Here is a 15,941-nt window from a genome sequence, read left to right as displayed (position 1 = left end):
TTACATTATTTTTAATAATCTATTTGAAAACATTTAATACACCTCGAATATTTTATTGAGGTAATATAAGTTCCTGCAATTTGCCTTAAGGCCACGATGCCATACACCACTAGTTTGTTTCAGAAATTGCATTACGGTTTGTTCACATTAATTTTAATATTGATAATTGCTGTTAAAAAAATATTGAATTTTGCATGTTAATTATTTATTTTGCAACATATTTATAAAAACCCTTAATAAAAAATTTAAACATCAAAATTCCAGAAATCAACAAAACTGAATAATAATGCAGACATTTTTTTTTATTTTCAAAGAATTTTTATTTTGAACAAGTACAGGTTTATCAAAACAATGATTAAAGTACCTAATAATTGATGAAAAGTTCACATACGCGAAATAATAGCTCAATTATTTTTGCTCAAATTCAAAAAAAATATGTAAATTAATATTGTTTTTTAATTAAACGTATTTTGTATTAAAATATTTTTGCCTCTCTATATTTTTTTTCTCCGTATCAGTCGAATAGTTATTTGAATTCCTCTATCTTGGTCAATGGAAATTAAGGTAAGAATTCTTCTCCGGACTCATATGTTTGATGTAAGCTACTTGTGACTTCAGTAAAAAGACTATCCCATGTCCAGGGTTCATCTGACTCTATAATATCGTTTTCCTCTTGCAAAAATCTAATTAGAACTGATAGATCTACACCATCAAGACAAGAAACCATATCGTAAACACCTTGCTGGATAACATCGGTATTCAATTCTCTGTATGCAGTTGTCTTGCTGTGAATACTTTGATGTTAAGATAAAACATTAATATTTATATATAAAATAATAAATAAAATAGAATCTGAGCTTACTTGTCTATATCATTAATAGACAAAGATAATATGTCGTCTTCTAAGTCATCAAGATCAGGTATCACAGGAATTTCACTGTCAGATTCATCGTTACGTATATCTCGTGTACGTTCTCTAAAAATACGAAAAATAAAGATTATTTTGATCTTAAACTATAATGATAATAAACATAAGCACGACTATCAAAAATTGTAATAATATATCATTATTAGCAATTGCGGCTGCGTAAAAATCAACGGTATTAATTTTTTAGTTTGTCCTTCACTAATTTATAGTTTAGTGAAGAACTTCAGTAAACGTTAAAATAACGTAATATAGAACAGACGTCGTTACGAAGTTGATGGTTACGTTAATATTAAGTATAGTAGAAAAGCAGGAACATTTAATCGACTTGAACGTTATACTTCGGTTTTGCTCGTTACGTGGCAGCTACGTTACAAGGTTTCATAGATTTGGATATTACAATATCAAAAAGAATTCGTTGAGGTAATTTATTCAACTTGATACTATAATTTTTGGTTTACTAGTTTAAAACTTACTGTTCTGCTATATTCTTACTGGACACGACTCTAAAAAAAATAACATAAATTGAAACGAAATATCAATAATGTTTTTAAAATACTTATCTTAATTAATCAGACCTGGGTTGACCAATGGTTCCTTCAGCCCATCCACCATCATTTTTTGTTTTAGAAGGTGGAAGGAAGCCTTCATTTGATCTTGGACTATCGACTGATCCATCTATAGTACTTATTGCAGTTTCATTATCAGTTTGAGGTGTATATGATAAACCAGCTCTTCGACCTTTCTTAGGTATCTGATGAATAGATATATGTGCGAAAGATTAAAACAATAGATTCTGAATATGACCAACAAACCAGTCATTTTTGGTCATATAGACTGGATAAAAGAACCAACGTTCCAATTATTTAAGTTTGCTAAGCATTTTAAAATTAACTTAAGCTTAAATTATTGTCTTGAGGCTATCTTGTAGCTTCCGAGCCACATGAGCCTCAACGTTCGTAAGCAAAAATCATTAATAACCTCCCAAATTTTTGATAGAGGTAAAAACTTTAGAAATATAAATATATATATATATATATATATATATATAATACTTACTTTTCGACTCAAATTAATATCCAAATCATCACCAGAAATATCCATCTTGTACAACTTTTGCTTTCTATCTTTGTTTTGTTATGATGCATATTTCCATGGCAACATCAACATCGTGTATTTGTCGAAACATATCGATATATTATACATGTGCAGTATTATTTTAATTGATAATTATTGATGATTATAAATTAAAACTAGGTGTAAGTGGTATTTTGCTTTAAGGCAAGTTGCATAAACTTTCAGAAAAGTGTAAAAAATCCACTTAATAATAAGAAATTTTATGGGCGATTTATAAGTATACCAGGTTGTTGAAGGCATTATATGAGAAACTATTGCAAATTATCAAACACTTTCGACAAATTGTTTAAATATTACATTAAATATTATAATAACGCGTCTAATACATACCCTGAGTTTTTTTACGCGTGGTCCATTCTACAATTTTTAATTAGTGTATGTAATTAAATAACTTGTTCTACGTCTACAATATTTTAGTATGTTCTTCAAGACTAGGAACTCTATCACCATACAAAAGTTGTGTTATAATTTTAATAATCCAACAAAAAACGATGGGACCGATCTTTGCCAAAAACAAATCAGCACTATTTATAAATAATATATTTCGAATAATTTTTGAATTTTTTAAATCTAATCACTTTTTCATAAATTTCAATACCATTATGAGCAATTACACTATTTATATTTTATATATTCTAATATTTTAATTCAAAACATAGCTAACATTTGTATGATACACAAAATGCATAGTAGATGAAAAATCTAAGTGAGATTATATATTTTTTACTCAATTTTCGATATGAATGCCATACAATTATTGTCAATATTATATTTTTTTCATAGTAAAAAGTGCATAAAAACGTTATCGTTTAAATTTGCCGCATTTTCTTTAAGTTTTATTATTTTCAATTCGTAAAGTTGCCGGCTTGTAATTGCTGTATCATATATGAAGATGGCTCTCGTCGCCATCTTCTTTCTTTTGCAAAGAGTTTCTACATGAGTGCAGTTCATTTCTAGAACGAAATAAAATTTAGCCAAGTGAATTTTCTTTTAACCTTTTAATAAATTTTTGTGTACGTTAAGAATGGCAAGGCTGCGATCTGATTTGAATTTTGGCTACATCTACTTTAAATATCGGTATGATAAACTATATATATATTTATTTTTACACATTTTTTAAAACACGTGTTGTGTTTGAGCACTTTTGCCCTAGGTCATATTTCTATAAATCTGTACGTGATGACTATTTTTACTACCACACCAAGATCTCTGAAAGTTGTGATGATAAAAATATCTGAAGCTCGAATTAACTAATTAATTTTCGTTATTCCAAGGAACGTGTAATTAATTTGTATTTTCTCTTATAGGCAAAAATGTCTGCCCATGCATTGTGGATGATTGTTCATAACTAAGATTTCTTGAAGAAGAAGCATATCAACAAGACTTACTCCTTCTGCCACGATGGTTTTGTCTACAAGACCACTGTTGGTTGGTTGTTCGAATGAGTCTTCACAGTTACTTATGAGAAATCAAAATGCTAGGTAAACATAAATGAATGCATATATCATATTTTTATAATAAAGTATAGATTAAATTATCTAAAGTTCTAAAATACATAACAAATGATGTTTTGAAAATCTGGAGCCTTCAGTGAAGAATCATATTCACCACCCATCATGCCTGATGTTTATTGATAGATTTTAAATTTATTTATATAGTTGGAGAAATTCTAATATTCTAATTGTTTTTACAGCATCGTCCAGCAAAGAAGACCTTTTAGCATACAATGAAGGCAGGTTCAAGGCCTGCTCTTCATTTATTTCTTGATATTCTCAACGCTAATGGGTACCGCAGTATCTTAATTAAAGTAAGTACATTATCTTAACTAATTTTAATTATTTTGAGTTTACCAAATGATGTTTGATATATCTGGAGCCTTCTGTGAAGAATTATATTCACCACCCATCTTTCCTGATGGTATCTTTTAATAAAATTCATCAAATAATTATCCATACACATTGTATATAATAAAATTATGTTTGTAGGTTGATTTGAGAAGACTTAGTGCTGCTTTGAAGTCACAAAAAACAATGCGTGAAAAGAAAGCATTTGCAAAATTCAAACAAATTGTATATTTGCAAATAAATTCATAGAAATCCTGTGGTTTTGTCCACAAGAAGACGGTTGATATTGTTGCAGTAGACAACAGAGGCTTCATAGTTGCTCACAAGAAACCAAAATGCTAGGTAAACATAACTGAATACAGTACGTATAATAATCTATTTTAATTCCGAACAAATGTTTTTGAAAATCTGGAGCCTTCAGTGAAGAATCATATTCACCACCCATCTTGCCTGATGTTTTTTTTATAAATTTAAATTTTTTTTTAAGAAGTTAAGGAAATACTAATATTCCAATTGTTCTTGCAATATCGACCAGCAAAGAGAACCTGTACAATATGAACAATGGAAGCAGGTCCAAAATGCTATTTTCAACCTCAGCATCCTAATTAAAGTGAGTACATCATTTTGATTAATTTTAATTATTTTAAGTCTACCATATGATGTTTGAAATATCTGGAGCCTTCTGTGAAGAATTATATTCACCACCCATCTTTCCTGATGGTTATCCTTTAATAAAAGAATGAAATGCATGTTTATGCACATTTATAATAAAATTATTTTTTTAGGTTGCTTTGAGAAGAGCTACTAGTGCTGTTTTAAGGTCTCAAAATCCTATGCCTGAAAAGAAAGCATTCAAGAAATTGGAATAAGTTGTAAATTTGCAAATAAATTCATAAAATACTTAAAAAAAAAATTTCATGAAAATGGCAAATGTCTCTGATGAAATTGAAAATTTCTGTGTCAGTTGATATATGCTTATGATGCAATTACAATTTAAATGTATGACTGTAATAAATATTGTTAAAGAATATTCAGAGCAAATATATTATTCAAATGCAATTCTAAACACTTTTTACAGATTTGTTTCATATAATCTGCTCCAGTCTATAATATGTGATCCTTTTATTGCTAATACTAAACATTTTGTTCAAGTATTTTATCCTCATATTGATAAGTCAATTCATAGCTCAAATAAAAATGTTTTTCTAGTATTCTATTGTTTAATAAAAAATATCTGCTGGCTGTTATGTGTTTACTAAGCATTATCAACAATCAACAAGTATTGTTTCTAATATTTTTACAAATATTAGGTTGTGAGTTTGACATCTATATAAATCAGAATTTCATAAATGTGATAAAAAATTTGTAAATACATACATATTTCATGCTAGGTGGTGAACATAACTGATTGCAAGATATTATTGCGCTGAAAAAATAAAATTCAACTTTGCATTATTTCTCCCAATCAAAAAATTGTATTAAAAGCTAATCAGTATTTGATATTACCATAAGTTTTGATTTGTTACAGTGAAAAAAATAGTTCATGTCCAAGTATAATGTTTATATAAAAATAATATAAATATTAAATTTAACAAACAGCAATTTGTTCATGTTTTTGTTCTTGAATACAAGTAAAATGTAAATAATTGTAGTAAGCGATGGGAGCTATGTGAGTTATAGATCATTAGATATAAACTCATTTTTGATTTTGTCATTCTTCCTCTATAGCAATATTTAACTTCCAATAAGGGTAAGTTATAGTAATCGCCAAAAAAATCTATAACAAAAATGTTTGCAAGATCCTCTGAACATTTTAGCATACCCTAGAAAAAATTGATGCATGTGTGTGATGCCTGCCTACTTATTTATCTAAATGTAGACGGACAGGCATACAGGTAAATGGGTGAACAGGTAGACAGGTAAACAGGTGGGCAAGCAAACAGGTAGAAGGAAATAAATTTAGAGAAGCAGACATGCAGATGGTATAAAAATTGATTAAATCGGTTATTTACACTCATGTTGTTAATTGCCACTCATGTTATTAATTTAATTTAATGAAACGGTTGATTCGTTAACGAATAAAAAATGGTTGCAAAAAACCATTTGTTGATTTAACACTTATCATTAATTTAAATCATTTTGTTTTTCGTTAATGAGAGTTAAGAATGACAGACGATGTAATGAACTAACACTAGAATGCATTGTTCACTAAATTTCACTAAATATTTATATTAATATGTAGAAAAAAGTGTAGAAGTTATTCCAGTAGATTAGATGTGATATCTATTATATATAAACCGGTGTATTGCAGTGTATTTGTTGATTTATATTTCGATTTGATTGTATATTTATTATACTATAATATTTTCTAGTATATTTATAGTATATTACAAAACATAGAACGATTGTAATACCAAATTTAGTTGCAAATACCCGTGTACTAAAATTCATTAATTTTCATTTCAAATTTTGCGCGATTAATTTGAATGCTTAAAGCAGCGCCATCACGTCGAGCGGAGGACCCTTTAAGTATTCCTTCTAAACGTAAAAATCGGGCGAGAAAAACATGATTTTGAGGTTATGTTAAAAAGTTGTCAAAGCCGTTTGCCATGCCGTTCTTGGCATAATTTTGTTTCGGGATTTAAATCGGCTTATAAACGATATATCATCGAAAATTTCAAGAAGTCAGAAGAACAATGCCTCCGAAGTCAAAAAAATCAAGTATTATATGGAATCAATGCGAAAAATGTGGAATCAGCATTGTATCAAAAGACACCGAAATTCATTCTAATAATTGCCCCCCAGACTTGGAAAAATGGAAACATCCTTTCATTTACGAAGGACTTTTATACAGTACCTTAGGAATTAAATCTAGTGATGAATATAATGGTTTATCTGTTAAACATATAAATGAGTACGTTTTTTTAAGTCAAAATGTTATGCAAATATGTGGATTCGTAATAGGGGAATATATTTTATTGCATATAACAGATACAAATTTATGGGTAGTAAAACGTGCATGGCCATGTTTTGAAAAGTCTTTGACTTCTGTTTTGTTGACAGAAAAAGGTAAGTTGAACAATGCATATTTTAATTATTAAACAAACGAAAAGTATTATTCTTTTATCTTACACATAAAAAGTCCATATTAAAACTGTTTATATTATAGGATTGCATACTTTATGCAGTCTTACCATGATCATTTCAATTCTTATATTTATTTATGCGAACAAGCTTTTGTATTCATATTGAACCTTCAATAGTATATTTTCATCTTGCTCTCACAATTTATACTCATAAAAACATAATAATCTACCAATATCATTATTTTTAGTGTATGAAAGATTAAATTTAAATAGTAAGCAGACAAACGTTATTGCTTCAAAAATCGTTGATACACCAGAACCTCTACAGTCCATTCACATACAATTTCTAAATAAACCTGAAGAAGGAATCATGGAAGATGTGAAGCTTTTCTTAGAAGGATACTATTTAGATAAAATTATTCAACCTGCAGATAAGCATTACATAGATTTTTTGGGAAAAACTTACAAATTTAAAATATTAAACATGAAGTCTTATAATAACACAGATAAATCATTAGAAGACAAATTTGCTAAACTACATATGCAAAATGATAAAGGTATTTTATTTAGTTTCATTTTGTTTATATATATATATATATATATATATATATATATCTGTATATCTGCCCTAAGGCAATATCACCCATTATTTTATATTATATATGTTTTATATATTATATATGTATTATATATATTTTATATTATATATGTGAACTTTTTTGTTCTACTTAATAGAATTGATAACATTTTTGTAAATGGCAAATAAAGTGTAATCTAAACATCATCTAAAATGGAAACTATTATTGTTGAGTATTGTTTAAAATTTCATAAATCGTTGTCATGAATATGAATTTATTGATTTTTACTTATTCCATTGGTTTTAAAAATTATATTATTACTTTATAATTAATTTTAACTTTTGTAATAGAGTTTATATAAAATACATTTCATATATCAATGATATTAAAATCTGCTGAGAAAAGTGCATTTGAAATGAAAAAATGTCTTATGATTTATGATTTAAAATCTTCAATTAGTTTTTAAATTTTGATTGAATTTTAAAAATATTTTGTTTGATAACTTGTAATCGTCAAGTTCATTTATTTTTAATTTGTGTTTTTTCACATTAGCTCCAGTTCTATATAGAGTAATTCCATCTACTCAGTGGGTCTATGAAGAAAACGATTCGGCAAATAAAAAATCCAAAACTTATCCTATATCAAGCATTGGTGCATTAGATGAAACCATCACAGAACTACGAGATATATTATCATTAGCTTTAGATCTAAGAAAAGTAGAATCCAATGTAAAGTATGCAAAATCTATATTTCTAATATTTTTGTTATATTTTTATCTTCATATTATTATATTTTTTATAGATTAAACACTATGAAAGGGGTTTTGCTATATGGGCCTACAGGATGTGGTAAAAGTTTATTAGCTAAATCAGTTGTTAATGATTTAGGTGTTCGATTGTTTGAAATTAATGGACCAGAAATATTCAGTAAATTTTTTGGTGAAACAGAATCTACATTGAAGACTTGTTTTAATGAAGCAAAACTCAATTCTCCTAGTATCATTTTAATTGAAGAGGTAAGATCTAAAATTGGTTAATTCATCTATTGAAGTTTACAATTCATAAGTGTTTTTTTTCTGTAATCTAGATTGACATACTATGTCCAGATAAGCCTGGAACTGAACAAGAGCGACGTGTGACTTCTGCACTTACTCAGTGTTTAGATGAGCTAGCAAATGATGATAATTGCCGAACAGCAGTTATAGCAGTAACAAATAGGCCTGAGAATTTACATGTGTCTGTGAGAAGAGCTGGTAGACTGGACAATGAGATTGAAGTATCTGTGCCAAATAACAAAGGTGTGTACTTAAAATATAGTTAATTAAATAAATGAAACAGCAATGCAATGATTGTTGTATATTTGTCTTTTTTCAACTACTTATTGAAAACTCATAATATAACATATAAGTAAATGATGATAAAACTAAAAAAATTATTATAATTTATATGATGAGAATATTTCTGTTAGTATTTTCTTGTTTTTTGATTTGATATTTTTTGAGAATCTAAAGTACATGGAGGATTGCCCTTGTACTGTGATATTCACTTAGAAAATAGAATACTATTTATACAACTTGCTTGAGCATATATATATATATATATATATATATATATATATATATATATATATATATATATATATTACATGAGAATTAATTCAATATACATCTCAGGTAGGATGGACATTTTACATAAGCTGATATCTCAAGTTCCAAACACATGTTCTTCTGAAACAATACTAAAAGTAGCAAATGCCGCACATGGTTGTACTGGTGCTGATTTGGCAGCAATGTGTGCTTTAGCAGGCTCACAAGCAGTAAAAAGAATTGCACTTCCAGAGGCTGATTGCACGGCAGTGGTATGATTTTTTTCTTATAATTAATTTGATTTTTTGCATCGATTTCAGTAGAAATTAGAGCGGAAACTTATTGATATATTCACTTTTCTTATAGCAAGAAATGATGAATACAAAGTAACTGTAAAGATGAGGAAGATTGATTTAAGAATATATGTTCTAATTGATTTATTTCCTAATATAATACTAGGATGGAGAAAGCGCTTTTATTAAACACATCTGGCATTTTTATTAAACATTTTTATTAGAGAAAATTATTGATAATAATTCAATAATTGATTTAGTATAATAAAATGCAAATGAAATGTATTTTAATAAATTATAGAAAAGAAAAATAATGGTAACTATTTATGGTAACCAGAACAACAAGGTTTGCTTATAAATTGTTAAAAATGATCAGTAACTTGATTCTTCAATTGTAGTTATCTTATATCATGATTGTAACACATCTTATAGCATTATTATCTACGATTTTTGAAAACCAATTATAATAAGATTGAAATCTAAGTTGTGTCTAATTATTGTTGTGATCCATATACTTATGAATCTGGTTAAAATTACGATGCTATCGATTTTAAATACTGGGATATAGTTGATTTTGTAATTGAGTGAATATGGGTTTGTTGCATATTTTTGAATCGAGTAGGAAGTAATCATGCTCAAGAATTTTTGTCATTTCTTATTAAAAAATGAATATTTTGTTTAGTAATTTTTTTTTACTAATTTGTTTTGACTGATATGCTTGCTTTGTGTATGTTCTCAATATCTCTTTTGACTTTATAGTTTTATACTACTTTTATATTAGTGTTTCAGAACTTTGTGTGTTCTTGTTGATATTATTTGAAGATTTGTTTACTTGTCATTTTTTTTTTGGGTATGACTGCTTAAACTTTTTATCCATTTATTCACTTTGTTAATTAATAATAATAAAAAATAAATAGTTGCAGATGTGACACTGAAATATTTATAGCATTATATGCAGTTTTAAAATGCTTTTGTGGGCAATAGCAATCTGCAATCCGTTCTTGAGCATTCATTACTTTCATTATTGTTCATTATGTGTCATTTTATAAAATCAGTCATGAGAATTTTTTTAATATAAAACTATCAAGAAATTTATCATGTTACAATACTGATTAAATACGCCAACTTTTGATGGAACTTGCCAACACTCTTTAGTGCAACTTTTTAGTGCAAAAAGTCTTATGTCTTGAAAACTGGTGGTAATTATTTAGTAAGTATTATTTTTGACTATGGTCCTGGAAATATTGTTCATGGTTGGGTCCCAAAATTTACATGAACAAAATTAATAAAAATTAACAACAATAACCGAGAAATGGTCATATTTTTACCAAAGCTGCAGGTTGAATCGAAGCTCATAATTTTCAAACTACATTAGATCATTTTTTTTCATGATAATTATAATCAATACAATGCTATCACCCCATTTCCGCTTGACTTTGAATTCTTGAACATCTATTTGCTAATTATTTACTGCTTTTCTAATAACTTTTCTTATACAGTGTGGTGATATAGTGTGCGATGATAAGGAAATTAAAATTTCCGACGAGGATTTATTACATGCGGCTGCAAATACAAAACCTAGCGCAATGCGGGAGATTGCTATCGAAATACCAGATGTAAAGTGGACGGATATAGGCGGACAACACGATCTGAAATTAAAACTCAAACAAGCAGTAGAATGGCCGTTGACTAATCCTGAATGTTTTATAAGGCTTGGCATCAAGCCCCCCAAGGGAGTGTTGATGTATGGACCGCCTGGATGCTCTAAGACAATGATCGCGAAAGCCTTGGCGAATGAGAGTGGATTAAATTTCTTGAGCGTTAAGGTAATTAACAACTGATAATAAAAATTGTAGTGTCACAGTAGTTTGTAAAGTTAGACGTGTCCTTATGGCATTGTGTAATAATTTGATGTTTCGAATAGTTATTTGCAGACTCATGGTATATAAGGTGCAGATATTCATGGTATAAATATTAATTCATGATAAGTATAAATGGTTGTATAATAAAAAGAACATTGGTCTAGAATGGCATCGTGTCTTAAGGCAAATTGCTGGGACTTTCTGTACCGAAAACTAAGTTGTTAAATAAAACGTTGCAAAACTTTGAAAAATTATATTTTTGAGAAATACTTGAAAAAATTGACTTTTTTGAAAAATCTGATTTTTTATTATATTTCGATTTTTTGTATTTTGATTTTTTTTTGACATTTTAAACATTTTTTAAGCAATTGCGCTGCATAGCTGCAGCTATCTTGATTTCGAGTCGAAACGTTTAACGCGTAAACATTGGTACGGAACCCATGTAAATTTACACAAAATTTATACTTATTATTATAATCTTTATAAAATAGCTCATAATACGATGCACATATGTCTAATGTTCATTTTTGGCCGCCAAATGGCGTTATTTAATTTACCGCTGTGTAAGTTAAAGTAATCGCAAAAAAATCGAAAATGAAAATGAAAGTATCTTTACGTTTTAGAGGTTTTTGAACATTTTGGCACACTTTAGTAAAAATCGATGTATTTGTGTGTGTGCGGATACAAAGTTTTGTCGACGATTTCGGGAACACGGTTCAACCGATTTCGATTATTCAAAAAACATTCAATGAAGATGAAGAATTGACTAAATCATGAACGCAGGTCTAGCGGTTTCGGAGATCCAGTGAAAAAAGTAAAAAAAATGCCATTTGGCAGTCAAAAATGATCATTAGACATATGCACATAAAATTTATCAGATATTTTATAGAGATTTAACAATAAGTATACATTTTGTTTACTTTCCTATAGGTTCCGTACCAATGTTCATCCTTTGAAAAAAAGCTCAGAATTTCCAAAATATTTCAAAATAAAAAAAACATTTTTTTCACTCTTTTTTTTAAAAAAAGTAAATTTTTGTCAAAATTTTATAGTTTCTCAAAAATCTAATTTTTTCAAAAAAAAATTTTGTCAAAAATGTTTAAAAATAATTGTTGGTACGGGAAGTTCCAGCAATTTGCCTTAAGGCACGATGCCATGCGCCCCACTAGTTTTATAATGATTCGAATTTCTGTATATTACATCATAATTTTTTTATAATATTTTAAATAGACACAATTCACTCAACTTCTACAATTTAATTCACAAGATTTTTATAAAATCACTTATTCTGTGTACTTTATTTATGGGATTAATTAAAATGAGAAATGGGTAAATAAATAAGGGAAAAATTAAATTAAATAAAAAATAAAAATAAACATATTTCATTTAAACTTTAAGTCTTTAGGCCTGTAGTTTATACCAATATTACCTAATTATATATTACATATAATTGACAATCCAGGATTAAATTCAATTATCGAACATTATGTGATATGAATATATGATGTAGTTAAGAGACTGTATCTATGTGAATTAATCAAGCATATAAGTGTGTAATAAATCTTATTTGATTTTATATTATATATTATCATATTTATAAATCTTTCCCCCTTTAGGGCCCTGAGTTGTTTTCACAGTATGTTGGCGAATCTGAACGTGCGGTACGTGAATTGTTTAGGAAAGCTAGACGAGTTGCTCCTTCTGTAGTATTTTTCGATGAGATAGATGCTTTGGGAACCAGCAGATCTAATAATCAAGGTGATCATTTTATCTTTTTGTCATTCATTCTTTCAGATATTATTTTTGGATAATATGTTATTTTGAAAGTCAATGATTATTGCTCTGTTGCAGGTTCTTCTGGTAGTAATGTTCAGGAACGCGTCTTAGCACAATTGCTCACTGAATTAGATGGAGTCGCTCCTCTTGAAAATGTGACTGTTGTTGCTGCTACGAATCGACCGGACAGGTTAGATAGAGCTCTACTTAGACCAGGTGATATATTTTTATATGAACTGTATTAATTGAGAACAGAATTAGGATCTAAAATATGTGATCATAAATTTATAGGCAGATTAGATAGGATTGTTTATGTTCCACTTCCTGATTTGCAAACAAGGAAAGAGATTTTTAAAGTTATTACATCCCGCATGCCTGTGTCTTCTGAAATATCTGTTGATCGGCTGGCAGAAAAAACTGATGGTTATTCCGGGGCTGAAATTAAAGCTGTTTGTCATGAGGCTGCTATGTTTGCTTTAGAAGAAGATATGTATGCTAAACAGGTATTTATAGCCTTTTTATTTATATCATATGTTTTTGTTTCCATATGAAGAAAACGGTACAATTTGGCCTTATAAGACAATACATTTTGCACATCTATATTCACTTTTTTCGCATATAAACTTATTTTTTTCCACATGTAAGCTTTTTTTTATTTTCTTGTGGTGGACAATTTTTCATTTGTAATGCAAAGATTTGATGTTTGCTATTTACAAGCTATTTTAACTACTGTTATCAACAATAATGTATTGAGTATAGAGAATTTACTTTATTTGTACTTAAAAATATATCAAGAGAACCAATTAAAAAAACTGAAATAATTGCAGAGGCGAGCAATTTATTTCTAACTTTTGACAGATTCTTGTTTGTATATCTGCAGACATAAATTATTTTTAATAGAATATAAAGATTTATTTTTATAAATTTATATATATATATATATATATATATATAGTATATATTTGGTATATTTTTATACTTTTAGATAACTCTTAAACATTTCGAAATGGCCCTTATTCGAGTACAACCAAGAACGCCAAAAGATCTGTTGGATCTTTATGAAAGCTATGCAAATGAAGCATGATAATACAATGTACAAATTAAAATTTTAAATATATTTTTTACTTGATTGAAGAATTAAATTTTATTATTTTAATAAATATTAAGACATTTGCATATATTAACTTCCCGTAGAGTAAGTTATTGTAATGGGCCGAAAATCGAAATTGAAAATTTTTACATTTTTCGACGTGTTGAAGGTTTCTGAACATTTTGGCATACTTCAGAAAAAATGGATGTGTGTGTGTGTGTGTATGTATGTATGTATGGATACAAACTTCCAGTCACGTTTTCGGGCGCACGGATTAACCGATTTGAATGGTTCAAAAAACATTCGATTCCTATTCATAGGGAGATGAGCTGATTAGTTTTTGGCAAAGGCAGGTCCAGCAGTAACGGAGATAAAGAGCAAAGAGTGCCGAAAATAGAAATCGAGCCGAAAGTTTTTGAGAGAACGGAGTATCCGATTTGAATGATCTAAAAAACAATCAATTAGTAATGATTGGGAGAAGTGTTTACTAGTTTTTGGCAAAGGCAGACCCAGCCATTTCGAAGATACGGAGCTAAACATGTAAAAATGGCAGTTTTTGAGAGAACTAAGCGTCCGATTTAAATGATTCAAAGAACTTTCTGCTTGTCTTTTTGTTTCAACTTTTTTTTTTTTTTTAATTTTTGTATATCGAAAATAATTCAGATTTTATTTTTAATTCTGACTATAGTTCTAATATACTTTACAAATAATTTCAACTTTGCAATTCAGTTTATATAATTCTTATAAATATTAGACAATGTTACAATATTTATAATAAGCTATTTGAAAACATTCAGTATTCCTCGAACATTTCGTAACGGTACGGGAAGTTCTAGCAATTTGCCTTAAGGCACGATGCCACCCACCCCACTATTTTATTTTATTAATGATAATTTTACAACAGATTTAAGTCATATGGTTACATGTTGAACTTTTTATTAATTTATATAAGAAAATTAAATAATATAACAAGCAAATATTTTTCTCATGAATTATATTGAATTATAACTTGAAAAATATTTTTGTTGCTACAATATCAAAAATATTATTAAATTGCATAGTTTCAAAGCGAGTACAAATGTTTGAGAGTTCCTTTCTGATGTTTTTGATTAAATTGGTGCAAATTCGTATTTATCTTATAATTTTGGCCTTATTTTAAATTTTTAATAGTAAAATCGGTGCTAATTTGAATTATTAAATAAATCTTAATCTATTTTAATATAATCTTACGTGCGTTCTAGATATTTAGTAAGTCGACACCCATTTTGAACTATGTAAGGTTATGAAATTTATAAAGTCATAAATTTCTAAAAATTGCTTTCAAACTAGAATTTGTTTATTTTCTTCTCTATTTCATCCAAAGATAGTGTAATTCTTACAAATTTGTAGAAAAGACGATTCAATATATAAACTTTAGTGGTGCATGACGTTGTGCCTTAAGACAAATTGCTGGAACTTCCCCTACCGTGATGAAACATTTGAAGAATAATTAAATGTTTGCAAATAAATTATTATAGCTTTCATTATTCTTATTTTATAGACAAAATATAAGAGCTTATGAATTGCACGACGACGTTAAGATACGTTTACAGAAAAGTAAATATACAAAACTCAATTAATCGGAATTTATAAGAATTATATGAACTAGTTGCAATGTTAAAATAATTTATTTGAAGTATATAAGTGAGCTTTATAACTTTAGCTAGAATTAGAATTGAAATCCGAATTATTTTTGATATTAAAAAAGTTTTAGAAAAATTAAAAA

The 15,941-nt window shown here is 28.0% G+C and overlaps 3 protein-coding genes across 3 annotated transcripts in view; 1 reads left to right on the top strand and 2 right to left on the bottom strand.

Moving 5' to 3' along the window:
• Window positions 1-15,941, bottom strand: part of LOC113368019 (cathepsin B) — a 104,353-nt gene that overhangs the window by 29,902 nt on the left and 58,510 nt on the right. The gene's annotated exons all lie outside the window — the stretch shown is intronic.
• LOC113367069 (intraflagellar transport protein 43 homolog A-like) lies at window positions 560-2,029 on the bottom strand. Its single transcript, XM_026608698.1, has 5 exons — window positions 1,985-2,029; window positions 1,504-1,679; window positions 1,402-1,431; window positions 863-976; window positions 560-794 (listed from the first exon to the last, which is right to left on the bottom strand). The coding sequence occupies exons 1-5, from the start codon at window positions 2,027-2,029 to the stop codon at window positions 560-562; spliced, it is 600 nt and encodes a 199-aa protein (XP_026464483.1).
• LOC113368016 (spermatogenesis-associated protein 5-like) lies at window positions 6,458-14,187 on the top strand. Its single transcript, XM_026609579.1, has 11 exons — window positions 6,458-6,975; window positions 7,241-7,549; window positions 8,123-8,303; window positions 8,372-8,585; window positions 8,657-8,867; window positions 9,243-9,427; window positions 10,948-11,274; window positions 12,927-13,068; window positions 13,162-13,302; window positions 13,378-13,589; window positions 14,072-14,187. Exons 1-11 carry the CDS (start codon window positions 6,603-6,605, stop codon window positions 14,168-14,170), a joined length of 2,394 nt encoding a protein of 797 aa, XP_026465364.1. The 5' UTR covers window positions 6,458-6,602; the 3' UTR covers window positions 14,171-14,187.

Source organism: Ctenocephalides felis, unplaced genomic scaffold (genome assembly GCF_003426905.1).
Source record: "Ctenocephalides felis isolate EL2017-DRISC unplaced genomic scaffold, ASM342690v1 CF-g0.4_SCAFFOLD_01170, whole genome shotgun sequence".
Classification (NCBI taxonomy): Eukaryota; Metazoa; Arthropoda; class Insecta; order Siphonaptera; family Pulicidae; genus Ctenocephalides; species Ctenocephalides felis.
This window is presented reverse-complemented; position numbering and strand designations above follow the sequence as displayed.